At 30.4% G+C, this 15801-nt stretch overlaps 1 protein-coding gene across 1 annotated transcript in view; it reads left to right on the forward strand.

The window, feature by feature from the left end:
• LOC114327809 (eukaryotic translation initiation factor 2-alpha kinase 1-like) overlaps nucleotides 1–15801 on the forward strand; it is a 42536-nt gene that overhangs the window by 10390 nt on the left and 16345 nt on the right. The window contains exons 3-4 of the mRNA XM_028276521.2: nucleotides 2309–2577; nucleotides 10429–10634. Of these exons, the coding sequence (XP_028132322.1) occupies nucleotides 2309–2577; nucleotides 10429–10634 (475 nt within the window). The remainder of the gene's footprint in view (nucleotides 1–2308; nucleotides 2578–10428; nucleotides 10635–15801) is intronic.

Here is a 15801-nt window from a genome sequence, read left to right on the forward strand (position 1 = left end):
TGTATGTATCGTAAAAATGTGTCCCCTTTAGATCAAAAATCGACCTGTTTCGTCATTTTCTTAAAATCTAATAAATACTGCCAAATATCGAGGTGGACACTTTTATTTGGCCCACTCTGTATATGACACAATATAAAATTATTAACTAAAATTTTATATTATTATTAACTGTAATTTTATAATAATTATAAAATTACAGTTAATAATTTATTATTTATTAACAATTATTGTATATTATTGTTGTTTCAATCCCTATGTCATGAAAGAAATTTGTAATCAATTTTAAACTCATATAAATCAAAGAAAATATTTAAAATGGCAAAAAATTAATGAAACATGTTTTGAAAGAATATTTAACGTATAAAATATGAATTTTTAGTACTTATTAACTTTTAGTTAGAATGGGATCTAAATGCCATTGCAATAGTCATATTTTTAAAATACATAGTTTTAAATTCAAAAACCTCGGTATATCCATATAATAGCAGTTAAATATTGCATTGTTAACTAGTTCTGAGCTATTCTGAAAATTTCAGATGCCTAGAAGTATGTTTAAAATGGATTGCAAACTTTGCCGGACATAGTGACCAAGACCAAGCCAAGTATACAGGGTGTTAGTAAATAAGTATGAAAACTTTTAAGGGCTAATTCTACATGAAAAATTAATGCCAGTTTGCTCTATAAACATATGTCCGCAAATGCTTAGTTTCGGAGATACGGGGTGTTGAAATTTTTATTTCAAACTGCCAATTTATTTATTGCTCTAAGACCAGTTGAGCTATGAAAATGAAATTTGGTCAGTTTTAGGAGGTAGTTATTACGAATTTTATGACATACAATTAAGAATTTTGTATTCATCATTGGTGCGCCTACGGGCAATGGTCTGAATTATTTTAAAGAAAAAAATAGTACGCCACTGAGATATTTCGAATTAGAAATTATTTTTAAATTCCACGTCTAATTTATGATAAAAAACCTTTCTTGCCTTTTTTTCATATGATGCACCGTTTTTATGCAGAAAAATAAAACATCTTGGCGCATATTTTTCATTTCTTAATACATCATCAAGAACTATCCAATATAATAATACTAAACTAGAACAATAACAGAAAATATTACTAATACCATTTCAACTAGGTGCAAAGCTGCAAGAAATGTTTAAAATGATCTCCTTTACAGGTAACAGAAGAATTTTATATTCATCATTGGCGCGCGTACGGGTAATGGTCTGAATTTTTTGAAGGAGAAAATAGTACGCCACTGAAATATGTCAAACTAAAAATCATTTTTGAATTCCTCGTTCAATTGACGACAAAAAATCTTTCTTGCCTTTTTTTTATATGCGGCGCCGTTTTATGCAAAAAAATTAAACATCTTAACGTTTACAAAGTATTTGAACTAAGTTTCTATGCATATTATGGAAACTACCTCAAATACTTGGTAAGCGTTAAGATGTTTTATTTTTTTGTATAAAAACGGCGCCTCGTATGAAAAAAAGGAAAGAAAGATTTTTTGTCGTAAATTGAACGAGGAATTCAAAAATGATTTTTAGTTTGACATATCTCAGTGGCGTACCATTTTTTTCTTTAAAATAATTCAGATCATTGCCCGTAGGCGCGCCAATGATGAATATAAAATTCTTCTGTTATCTGTAAAGGAGATTATTTTAAACATTTCTTGCAGCTTTGCACCTAGTTGAAATCTTATTAGTAATATTTTCTGTTATTGTTCTAGTTTAGTATTATTATATTGGATAGTTCTTGATGATGTATCAAGAAATGAAAAATACGCGCCAAGATGTTTTATTTTTCTGCATAAAAACGGGGCATCATATGAAAAAAAAAGGTAAGCAAGGTTTTTTATCATAAATTAGACGTGTAATTTAAAAATAATTTTTAATTCGAAATATCTCAGTGGCGTACTATTTTTTTCTTTAAAAAAATCAGACCATTGCCCGTAGGCGCGCCAATGATGAATACAAAATTCTAAATTGTATGTCAAAAATTTCGTAATAACTACCTCCTAAAACTCACCAAATTTCATTTTCATAGCTCAACTGGTCTTAGAGCAATAAATAAATTGGCAGTTTGAAATAAAAATTTCAACACCCCGTATCTCCGAAACTAAGCATTTGCGGACATTTGTTTATAGAGCAAACTGGTATTAATTTTTCATGTAGAATTAGCCCTTAAAATTTTTCATACTTATTTACTAACACCCTGTATAAAAACGTTTTAATATAATGATTTTGTACCCATATCTATTACATTTAATTATTCTTTTTAAAGCGAGTATATTTTTTCAACAGTAGGAAAAAGAGAAAAAGCCTATCAGAAGGAGACGATATGGTAGTGTGCAAATTAGACCTGAAGGAAATAGAGAAGATTAGATCACTGAATAGGACGAAGGTAAAATGGGCAACACTGTACATCCAGATGGCGTTGTGTCAGATGACTCTAAAACAATGGTTAGAACAGAGGAACGAGGTTTCTAATCCTGACAAAGCTTTAGTTCCTAAAAATGAACTGAAAATTAGGAATAATTGTATTAATCAAATTCTTTTTCAATTATTAAATGGTAAGTCAATTACAAGGGATACACGTCTTATGGAAAATAGATTCGTCTCAAAATTGCAATCATTTCATATCGCTGCGCCAACTCTGAATTTTGAATAATAACGGCGTAAATTGATAAAATAAATCTAAAATCAAATGGAAATGTAATTGAGTTAAATAGAAAAAAGAGATTCTTTGAATCACCAGTTTATAAATCTTTCTTCGGGTATTAAGGCAGAGGCTTACTCTTATCTTATAAATAATAAATAGACATGGTTTGGTCAGTTGTACAAAAGTATATAGTTCCTCTAATGGGCTTAGCTCATGCTGGGTTAAGCTGTTTCATTAGCCACTACACTAATACACTAATGACAGTTTTTATGGACTTCAAAAATGTGATTTTGATAAACTTTATTTACAATTTACCCCGTTATTAATAAAAATTCAGAGTTGGCGCAATAATATGAAATGATTGTAATTTCAAGACGAATCTATTCATGTACAATTTTTTGCATTCGAGTGACATTATATTTTTCATAAGATGTTTGTAGTGTCCTTTTATCTTAATTTTATCTCTAAATGATAAAAAATGATTCATTGCAATTTATTTTTAAAATAAAAAGAATTATCAGGACATCTATTTTGACAAAACAAGTGATTACTATTTATTATAATAAGTAGATAAAATAAAAAAAAACAGCAGAATTTTTGTAAATATTATTAATGAATCTGCACAATTTCGTGGAAGCTGTGGAAGATTTCACTTCAATTTTTTTTATCTGAATTTATGAATTTTCTTTTAAAATTTCTGGTGCGTTTATTATTTCTATTTTTTTTTCTCTATTTTCTATGTTCATTTCTATATTTTGCTTTTTTTAGATGTTTTATCTTGCATCTTTATTATGTGATATTCAGACTGTTCTTATTTCTTAGTCTTGCATCTTGTACTATTTGAACTTTTGTTTTTTTCTCTACTGTTGTGAAGTTAGATCATCTTATCCAGGTGCTTCAATGAAGTTCATGATTTCAATATCACATTTAACTGGAAGCTCTGGTTATTTGTTATGTTAAAATTATCGGGTTTTTACTCTGCCCTAATAGTCTTTTAATAACATGTATCATTGTATTATTTAAGGGCATAGATGCAAAATATCTCATGTCAAATTGTTCAATGTGTTTTAAATGTATTAATTTTTTTCGAATCCTGACAAAACTAATATGTATTTTTTAAAAATTTAAACGCGGAATAAAAGATTACCTTATTACCGAGGGCAGAAAGACCCTAAACACTTCTATAATGTTTATTTTAATAAATGACAGGGGTAAAAAAAAGAAAATTTAGTGTGACTTTTAATTTCAAATATCTCATTCAAAAGAAATTTTTTTGTTATTCTAAGGAACTTTCGGCCCTCGATAATAATGCAATTATGCAATCTTTCATTCTGCGTTTACATTTTTCAAAAATATTTATTAGTTTTCTCAGGATTTGAAAAAAAAAATGAATACATTGAACATTTTGACAGGTGACATTTTGCGCTTATGCCCTTAAGGGGATTACCAAATACTCTCCAAAACTCTCTTTTGTTTTTCAAAACATTTTTTCTTTGACCCCCTTCAAATAATATAGACACATATTAACATATCCATAGTTTACTAATGTTACAATGATGATAAGATATCAGTATTAAGATTAAAGATAATAATGTTTTTTATTAATATGATTCACTAAATCAGATTTTTGCTTAGTAATAATAGTATCTCTAATAATACATATTTTTAACATCCACGTGATTAATAAAGTATAATCTTCGTTTTAATTATGTTAATAACGTTTTTAATCTACTATATGCATATCCAATAAACAAAGCATTTTCTTGGTCTTCAATAGCTTATAGCACGTTTTTAATAGTTTATTTTTTATTTTCTTAAATATTATGCAGTACAACTTCCATAACTTGAATGTTTGTATGTAACTCGAATTTTTCTCATTTAGTTTTGAGCTGAGGTCATGTCATTCAGGTTTATCAGCCAAAATATTCCTTTTGTTCTCATCCTTCTACTAATAAATATTTTTGAAAAATTTAAACGCAGAATGAAAGATTACACGTTTTTACCGAGGGCCAAAAGTCCTTGAAAACTTCTAGAATGTTTATTTTAATAAGCTACATGGGTGAGAAAGAACAGAAAATTTAGTGTGATTGTTAATTCCAAATATCTCATTCAATAGAAACTTTTTTGTTATTCTAAGAGACTTTCGGCCCTCGGTAATAATGTAATCATTCTGCGTTTAAATTTTTCAAAAATATTCATTAGTTTTCTCACAATTCGAAAAACAATAATGAAGAAGACACCCATACGTGCCCATACCACGTTGTCTCGTTGCGATTCGACTCTGACAGCCCGATATGTTTTAGTTGGTTCAGAGAAAGTCATATACAGAGTGAGTCTGTAATTTGGAATAAATTCAATAGTTCAAATACTAATTGTTTTTTTGAAAAATTCTCAGACCTTTCGATTAGTATTTCAAATCGACATTTTTTACATACAATAATAATGTCTACAGGGTGTCCCAATTTAATGGTAACACTGTCATTTTGATAGATATTTTGATAGGGTGTGTAAAGTTATATTATATAACTGCAAAGTATCAAATTTTTATTCCCTACCATTTACAAGATAATAAAAAATAACAAAGTTAGGAAAAACAAGAGTCTGTAATTTGGAATAAATTCAATAGTTCAAATACTAATTGTTTTTTTTTTGAAAAATGCTCAGACCTGTAGATTAGTATTTCAAACCGAAATTTTTTGCGTACAATAATACCGGGTATCCACTTATATTTTCCCCCATTTTAACTTCCTATAACTTCTAAACGGTTCAAGATAGAAATATGCGGTTTTCGCTGAAATGTTTTATTTTAGTAAAAGTTTTGTCTGAATGGATTGAATTTTTTATATCGCTTTCAAATACGAAATAAAAAATGGCGGATTTTTGAAAAAAACTTTGTTGACTTTTTTTTAATGGAACACCCAGTATATTTTTTTGTAAATTGAAAGAAAGGTCATTCACCTATCCAGCGATATAAAGTTTTTCAAAATCGTTGTCAAATCACTGAGTAATTAATTTTTAAAATGAGGGATGCAACGTGGATATCACATACCTAAATAACATAACTGAGCAAAATGATATTATGTTACGTGATTTCCACATTGCATCTCTCATTTTAAAAATTAATTTCTCAGTCATTTGGCAACCGATTTTAAAAAGATTTATATCGCTGGATAGGTAAATGACCGTTTTTTCAAGACACTAAAAAATATTTTAGTTTTAATAAAAAAGTCAACGTTTTTTTTTCAAAAATCCGCCATTTTTTATTTAAAAGCTATATAAAAAATGGTCATTTACCTAAAAACTTGAAAAAACGGTCATTTATCTATCCAGCGATATAAATTTTTTTAAAGTCGGTTGTCAAGTGACTGAGCAAATAATTTTTAAAATGAGAGATGCAATGTGGAAATCACATAACTTGTTTAGTTATGTTATTTAGGTATGTGATATCCACGTTGCACCTCTCATTTTAAAAATTAATTACTCAGTGATTTGACAACCGATTTTGAAAAACTTTATATCGCTAGATAGGTGAATGACCCTTCTTTCAATTTACAAAAGAATATACTGGGTGTTCCATTAAAAAAAAATCAACAAAGTTTTTTTCAAAAATCCGCCATTTTTTATTTCGTATTTGAAAGCGATATAAAAAATGACATCCATTCAGACAAAACTTTTACTAAAATAAAACATTTCAGTGAAGACCGCATATTTCTATCTTGAGCCGTTTAGAAGTTATAGGCAGTTAAAATGGGGGAAAATATAAGTGGACACCCGGTAATGTAGACAGGGTGTCCCAATTTAGAGATATGACGTTTTCATTGATTTAATTAAATGGCAACACTCTCATTTTGATAGCTTGTGATATTGAGATATTGTGATATTGATAGGTTGTGTAAAGTTATATATAACTGCAAAATATCAAAATTTTATTCCCTACCATTTACAAGATAATAAAAAATAACAACGTTATGAAAAACCAGAGTCTATAATTTGGAATAAATTAAATAGTTCAAATACTAATTGTTTTTTTTAATGCTTAGACCTTTCGATTAGTATTTCAAATCGAAATTTTTTCGTACAATAATAATGTACACAGGGTGTCCCAATTTAGAGATATGACGTTTTCATTGATTTTATTAAATGGCAACACTCTCATTTTGATAGCTATATTGATAGGGTGTGTAAAGTTATATTATATAACTGCAAAATATCAAATTTTTATTCCCTACTATTTACAAGAAAATAAAAAATAACAAAGTTATGAAAAACAAGTAATCAAATAATTTAATTTAATTATTTCAATTAAGCAAATGCCCATAATGTTGCCCATTGACTATTTGCCAATATCTTAAACGCGATCGAAATTCGTTTTGAACATTATGAGCATTTGCCTAATTGAAATAATTAAATTTAATTATTTGATTACTTACTTGTTTTTCATAACTTTATTTTTTATTAGCTTGTAAATGGTAGGGAATAAAAATTTGAAATTTTACAGTTATGTATAACTTTACACATCTTATCAAAATAGCTATCAAAATGACAGTGTTGCCATTTAAGAAAATCAACAATGACGTCATATATCTAAATTGAGACACCCTGTATACATTATTATTGTATGTAAAAAATATCAATTTGAAATACTAATCGACTGATCTGAGCGTTTTTCAAAAAATAATTAGTATTTGAACTACTGAATTTATTCCACATTACAGACTCCCTCTGTATACATTCTCTATGATAACCTAAGAAGGTTTGAAACCGGTTAGAGTGTTTATGACGCTCTCTGAACGAACTGAAATATAAGACGGCTTTTGGTGTCGTTTTACAACAAAATGATTATTTATTTCTATTAGTTTTACTCCTAACTCCATTTTTCGTTGGAATTTTTTTCCGCGCTAGACAAGCGAGAAGTGACTTGCAATTATTAGATTTCCCTCAGTCTTCTTTGCTCCGGCATTCGTTTGGCTTGCAAGATTTAGAAACCACGGAGGTGTTACCAGCAAAATGGTTCCAATAAAGTTTTATTTTGATATATTTTATTAAAGTAAAACTTGCTTAAAAATTATTATTTTTGAGTCTACATTACAGACAAATGGACGGCCTCAGTGCAAAAAGTAACAAGTCATTTTTCGGATTTTTTTATCATGTGACATTCATTGTTTTACCGATGTCTAGCTCTGTGCAAAAAGAAACAAGTCCACTACCACTGAAAAGCTACATTTTTTTTACGTGTGGAATGTAACAAGTTAAATATGAAAAATTTAATTTGTGCAAAAGGACATAAGTGAACTTGTTACCTTCAGTATTTGAATTTATCACCATAATCACTGCCTGGTAGACTTGTTTCCAATCAGTAAAAGTAGTCTAGGCGCCAAATAGAGGTCACCGTGTCATTTTCAATTCTGATGAACAAACTCAACGGTTTCTTATGGATTTTTGGCTGCTGATTACGAATTTCGAGGGGGGATTTCGATCCGAGTGGTCAAAAAATTGTTATAAACAATTTAATTGTTTATAAATTGTTTATAATGCTCTGGCTCATAAACTAAAAGAAATAGAAAAAAATGTTTCAAATAAAAATTGTTCCTTAATAAAAAACAAAGAAAGAACCGTTTACTAAACTTAAATCCGACAATCAGAACTCAAGATATTGTAAAATTAGTGCACAATGCAAATTTCAAATTGCAAAATAAGTATTTTTCGAAGCTTTATCGATCGTAACTCGGCTTCTGCGCATGCAAATGAGCCCTATAAGGTGTCCTTTTAAAGCTTAATTAAGAAGCTTCCAAACAAAGTTTGTTAAATTATCTGATCTTCATTTGTTTTAAAGTTATACCCGTTTGAAATTATAATTTTCTCAAAAAAATTGTACATTAATTTGTTTATAAAGGTTTCAAGCAAACTTGAGCTATAAACATTTATACTTTAATTAACAATAATGATAAAACAACTCAAATGGAACAATTTTAGCTTACGAAAATGTTCGTAAGTTTATTTTTGGCTAAGATGTCGATATTTTAATGGCGCGCTATGAGGCGCAAGATTGGCTCACAGTCAAGTAAGTGTGTATTCTTCGACGCTTTATCGATCGTAACTCGGCTTCTACGCAAGCAAATGAGCCAATATGTGATATCCATATAAAAATGGATCGAGTTCTTTTGCAGCATCATCATTGCATATAAAACGAGAATTTATGATGTGGCGGCATACACACAATAATTGACGGGCCTTGATGATGATGCTGCAAAAGAACTAGATCCACTTTATATGGATATCATATAGATAATTAGACTCTGAAGCCTCAAAAAGTTTTAGTTCTACTGCCTACAAGAACAGACTTGTACCACCATGTAACTGTTAAAATTTTTCTAAGAACTTATGCAGATGTAAAAAAGCTGATATTCCCTGTATATCTCTATGCAGATTTGCAGATGCATGAAAAAAATGTTTGTAAAAATAGTACTAATAAATAATATCAACTTACTTTTCAGTTATACTTCTGAAATATTAGTTTTTAATGTTTTTTTTCTCATTTAGTGCAAAAAATAGAAGACAAAGTAAATAGAATGAAAGGTGTTACGAGGTACAGTATGATGATTTAATTATAAGAATTATTTGATAAAATTTTATTAGGATCTTCAAAAATGAAAAATGAAAATAACGTATGTATACATAGAAATTATAATTTGCATCGAGAAGTTAGCGCGTGAACCTTAACGCGGTGAGCCGATCTTGCGCCTCATAGCGCGCGCCATTAAAATATCGACATCTTGGCCAAAAATAAACTTATGAACATTTTCATAACCTCAAATTGTTCCTTTTGAGTTTTTCTATCATTATTGTTCATTAAAGTATAAATGTTTATAGCTCAAATTTACTTGAAACCCTTATAAACAAATGAATGTACAATTTTTTTAAGAAAATTGTAATTTCAAACGGGTATAACTTTAAAACAAATGAAGATCAAGTAATTTAACAAATTTTGTTTGGAAGCCTGTAAATTAAGCTTTAAAGCGACACCTTCTAAGACTCATTTACATGCGCAGAAGCCGAGTTACGATCGATAAAGCTTCGAAAAATACTTATTTTGCAATTTGCATTGTGCACTAATTTTACAATATCTTGAGTTCCAATTGTTAGATTTAAGTTAAGTAAACGGTTTTTTCTTCGATTTTAATTAAGGAACAAATTTTATTTGAAACATTTTTTTATCTCTTTTAGTTTATGAGCCAGAGCCTTATAAACAATTTATAAACAATTAAATTGTTTACAACAATTTTTTGACCGCTCGGATCGAAATCCCCCTCGAAATTCGTAATCAGCAGCCAAAAATCCATAAGAAACCGTTGAGTTTGTCCATCAGAATTGAATATGACACGGTGACCCCTCTGGCGCCTAGACTAAAGTACATAAAGTCATTTTATAATAAATTTAGTATTTTTGTGCCTTAAAGTTGCTGAAAAAAAGAAATAGTGCCTGAGTAAGTCTGCGTCAATGGTAAGGAAAATATTGTGCATTTTGTAACAAGTCAAAAAATTTAATTAAATTAAAAGTCCAACTATAAAATTTTTTAAAGTTCAATAAAAACCACTATTTTGTATTGTTTTCTGAAAAAATTTAAAAATTTATTCGAAAAAACCCAAGAACCGTTTTTTTCGTTTCCTCAAAACCAGGAAATTTGACTTGTTACCTTTTGCACTGAGGCCTTCCAAATATTAACGTCAAGATGTAAACTATATTTTCTTAATTTTTACTTCAGGTCTAGAATATATTCACTCGAAAGAAATAGTCCACCATGACATTAAACCGAGCAATATTTTCATTCAAATGGAAAATGGTCAGTTATTGATACAGCTAGGAGACTTTGGACTGGCATGTCCACTTCAAAGCGTGAGGCATAGTTTGGCGTTCGGAACGAAGCTCTACGCAGCTCCGGAACAGTTAGAAGGACAATGTGATAAAATGGTGAGTTAATTTCTTCAAAGAATCTTTTTTCGGGTCGATAAAATATTAGCAAAACACGAATAATATTTTTCTCGTGTTTATTTTTAAATATTCTAAAGATACCATTAAGGACCACGCAAGTATTCTGAATACTTTGGTCAAAATTCGAAAATAGTATTTTGCTCACGCAATTTATTGTGTGTATTAAAATAGACTAGCTTTTCAATTCTTTTTATTTCCTTGTTGCAATCACGATGTGAACGTTGACTCTCTGTGTGTACGAGACCCTTTTGAAAGGGTAAGATGTTTTGGTACCTTTTGTTTCTTCGTATATTTTATTTTTGCATGTTTTCATGTAATTAGTTGATCCTAGTTAGAGACAGAGACGGTCATCTTAATAGAGGGCCATGCTCTTTTCTCAGTTTGGACCGAGGCCGAGGTTTCCAATCTCAATATTGGACTGGAAATTCTAATACGGGGCGAGGCTCTCTTCAATAATTCCAATGTTTCCACGGAAAATCTTTATGTGTTGGAGCACTTTATGAAGTTGTACTGCCCAACCTATTGTCAGTACTTTTCATTTATCTATTCTAAGAAAGTGAGGTCAAGTGGTGTATTAATTGCCTTCATGTTATGAAATCTAATTACCGATATAAGAAACTGTGTTGAAGGGGGTAGGAGCAAAATTCTGATCCAATGCTATTTAAATAGCTCGAGGAGGAAACAGGTAACCTGGGCCTTCGAATAAATGAAGAGAAGACGAAATATATGCTGGTGACCAAAAATCCAAGACCAAGAGTTAGGCAGAACGTAACTATTAATGACCACAACTTTGAAGTAGTAAAAGAGTTTAAATATCTGGGAGCAGTAATCACAGAGGACAATCACATAGAAAAAGAGGTCTCAGCAAGAATAGCTGCGGGAAATAGAGCATTATACTCCCTATCATCATTATTAAGATCTAAGCTGCTGAAAAGACAATCTAAATTAAGACTGTACATATCAATTATTCGCCCAGTTGTTACATATGGGAGTGAAACATGGACTCTACATCAGCGAGAAATAAATAAATTGCTGATATTTGAAAGGAAAGTCCTCAGAATGATATTTGGTCCTCAAAGAGATGAATTGACAGGAGAGTGGAGAAGGCGCCGCAATGCTGAATTGGTGACTATATGGTACTGAAAACATCGTCAGACATATAAAAGCTAATCGGATAAGATGGGCAGGTCATGTAGTAAGATCAGAGGAAGACAGAGTGCTAAAGACAGTGTTCTTCGAGAGACCAGACGGTAGAAGATCAGTGGGCCGTCCCAGAAAAAGATGGAAGGATGATGTTGAAACCGATCTATCTAGGATTGGGGTACAACAATGGCAAATCGAAGCGCAAGATCGCAGACGATGGAGGGCCATAGTGGATGCGGCGAAGACTCACCCCGAGTTGTAAAGCCAGTCAAGAAGAAGAATGCTATTTAAATGCATTATTTTTATTTCGAATCCTCAGAAAACTAATAAAGTATTTTGAAAAATTTAAACGCAGAGTGAAATATTACATTATTACCGAGGGCCGAAAGTCCCTGAAAACGTCTTTGAAACTTCCTGAAAAAGAGACTTTTTGTTTATTCTAAGGGACTTGCGGCTCTCGGTAATAATGTAATCTTTCATTCTGCGTTTATATTTTTCAAAAATACTTATTAGTTTTCCCAGGATTCGAAAAAAATGAATGCATTTAAATAGCATTGGTCCAAGATTTTGCGCCTACCTCCTTAAAAACAATATAGTGTTTACAATTTAAAACCTTTTTTTATTATTTCCATTATTTGATGTTGTTTAATTAATATTTTCTTAGGCAGTCTCTTTTTTAAACAGGTTTAAATCAAAATAAATTAACTAAACAATAAATGTTGTGTTCTTTATACTAGGTCTGGATCCCGCGTATGAAAAAAAAGTTGATTAATAGCAAGCTGAAAATTTGTTAATAGCTTAAGGGTGTCTAGTCGGATAAACTTTGATATATGGGAACACTGGAACAGGGGCAGTTTTAATTGTGGAACAGGTTAAAAATTTGGAACGGTCAGACCACGAAAACGGCACATTTATTTTGTCCGACAGAATAGACTTAAACTCTCCGAACAGAGATTAAACTCTCATGAAAAAATCAGACTGCTATTTATCACCTGTCATAATTCCTGTCATTTGACATATTCTACATGTTCCACTCATTAAAACACCCATTTGTTGATAAATAGCAGTCTGATTTTTGCATGAGAGTCTAATCTCTGTTCGGGGAATTTAAGTCTGTTCTGTCGGACAAAATACATGTGCCGTTTTCGTTGTCTGACCGTTCCAAATTTTTAACCTGTTCCACAATTAAAACTTCCCCTGTTCCAGTGTTCCCATATATCAAAGTTTGTCTGAATAGACACCCTTAAGCTATTAACAAATTTTCAGCTTGCTATTAATCAACTTTTTTTTCATACGCGGGATCCAGACCTATACGTATTTAATTAAATTTTCTCATTATTTTTGTTTATTTTCAACACACAGTTAATCCGTTACAAGGGAGAACTTAGGATTAGTTAAAACCTTTTTTTATTTTTGTATATTAATAATGTACATACTTTATGATATTTGATATTTTTAATATATTTTTGACACAGAAAAGTTTCTCTCTCCTACGGCGCTATAGCTCAAGTCGGGCCCTGGCTTCCCCCAGCATTTGCTTTCAAGTATCTTTGTCCGTGACTGCTCTCCTCCATTTATCCACCCTCAATATCTTTTTAGTATCGGTTCTCAATTTGTCTATCCACCTCTTCCTTGGTCTTCTTACTGGCCGTCATCCACCATAGTTCCGTTAAGCGTTCTATTAGGTGTTCTGTCATTATCCCTTCTTATAAGGTGACCTACCCAGCGCAATATTTGTATTTTGACTTAATTTGCTATACAACAGAACAGGGGAGAGAATAACTCTTATACCTAAAAAACAGAAATAGTCTGTGCAGATTATCAGAGAATAGGCCATTTTTGGGAAAGGTTATTTACCAGCAATTTTATTGCTGGAATCGAATTATAAGATCCTATATCTTAATAATATAGGTATGCAAAGTCCGCAGATAGTGTGCTACTTTTTTTTTATAAACACAATTGGCTCCCGAAAATCGTGTTTTTTTTCAATTGTTGCACTATAACTCCAAAGATTTTAACTTTACACCAAAAACAACCAAATAAAAATTCACCGTAATTAAATTCTGCATAGGGACGTGTTTTTCCCGATTTACTTCGACGAAAATTTTCCCCGGAAAATGCGGGTTTTTCCAACAAAATCTTTAATTTTCAACTAAAATGTTAGATAAGTAATTGTTTATCAATAATTAAATAACTTGGTAGTATAAAAGCTCTTTTCATATAGACTATAACTCGAGAAGCCTATGGAAATTGAATGAACAGTTTAGCAACAATTGACTTGTTAATTAAAAATTTACGGTCGCTATAATAACCACAATAATTATGATACATAAGAATAACTATGATTTTTGTATAAAAAGATACTGTACCTATGTAATGTACTTTACAGAATTGAAATTGGACTATTTAAGCAGCCTCAGGAATATTTTAAAATTATAAACAATTTTTTGGCTTATAACCAAGTAGAATATCTCGGGAAATATTAAATTAAATTAAATCATGAAAACGTTATTGAAAAGAAAGCGGCAGGACGCTTCTTTTAAAAAAATTGTTTAATTATTGTGATGAGTGGTTGATCGGTCAAAGTTGACCGCTATTTACGGCAAAGATATAAACAATAAGATCATAATTTTCGAACGTCAATTGGTATACGTTAAGAAAATGCATTTTCTCGGCTTCCCTTGGAGCAATTTTCTTCATTCTTTTTTTGTTTCCAAGTAACTCGAGTAGAGCCATCTAACTAACGTATTATTAAATGTCAAACTTGCTTTTGTTTTATTAAAATAGATTAATTTCTTTATAAGAAAAGAAAACTACATATTTTTTTCCAGTTGTAGACCTTTTTTAGATAAACTTACTACAAGTGTACCTTTTAACGTTAAAAACACAAATATTCTAATTTGAAAGCTGTATAATTATTTAAACAATCTTTATTTAAACAAATTAAACATCTTTGTTATTGGGACCGTGCAAGTTCTGCAAAGCGACCCCTATTTCTACGCTCTGCAACTTTATTCGCACTTTTAATTATATTGTCCAATTATATTAGTCCTGGTTACTGGATAATTGTCAAGGCCATAGCCCAAAAAAATAAGAAGAAGAAAAAATAAGATTCAGGTTATGCTATCAAAACGTAAACAATTGTATGTAGTAAATAAAATTAGTTATTAAAATGCAGTACTTCAAGCAAAATACAATTAATTAAATTTATCTTTATATAATAATTGCATATCATATCAATATTGTGGAGCAATATATAATTTTTCTGCTTCAATTATAGAAGGTATGAAATATACGTCAATTTGACAATTTCAATTGACAATATGAATTATTTAAGATAGTTGCAATATTTATCCGCGACTCGCGCACGGTCGTTTCTTGTTTCCCTTCCAAGTACTTGCACACCGCGAATAATAAATAAATTAATTTATTATAACAAAACAAAAGCAACTTTGACATTTAATGATCCGTTAGTCAGATGGCTCTACTCGAGTTACTTAGGAACAAAAAAAATAATGAAGAAAATTGCTCCAATGGAAGCCCACAAAATGCACTTTTTTAACGTATACCGATTTTGAACTTTGAGATTACATTTTCTGCAACCTAATTTTTGATTGGAATTTTGCTATTTTTGGCAATTTTCCCTCATGATATCAATATCTTTTATTATAATAATATATGTTATGAGTATTTTAAAGATACAAAAATTGGTGTTGAGAAAGAGGACCGAAATAAAAAGGTGATGGTTCGACAATTATGATTCTGTTGTTTATATCCTTGCCGTAAATGCCGGTCAACTTTGACCGGCTGTATCTCAGGAACCACTCATCACAATTAAACGTTTTTTCTTTTAAAAGAAGCGTCCTGCCGCTTTTTTTCCAATGCCGTTTTCATGATTTAATTTAATTTAATATTTCCCGAGATATTCTATTTGTTTATAAGCCAAGAAATTGTTTATGATTTTAAAATATTCCTGAGGTCGCTTAAATAGTCCAATTTCAAT

Source organism: Diabrotica virgifera, chromosome 7, assembly GCF_917563875.1.
Source record: "Diabrotica virgifera virgifera chromosome 7, PGI_DIABVI_V3a".
Classification (NCBI taxonomy): Eukaryota; Metazoa; Arthropoda; class Insecta; order Coleoptera; family Chrysomelidae; genus Diabrotica; species Diabrotica virgifera.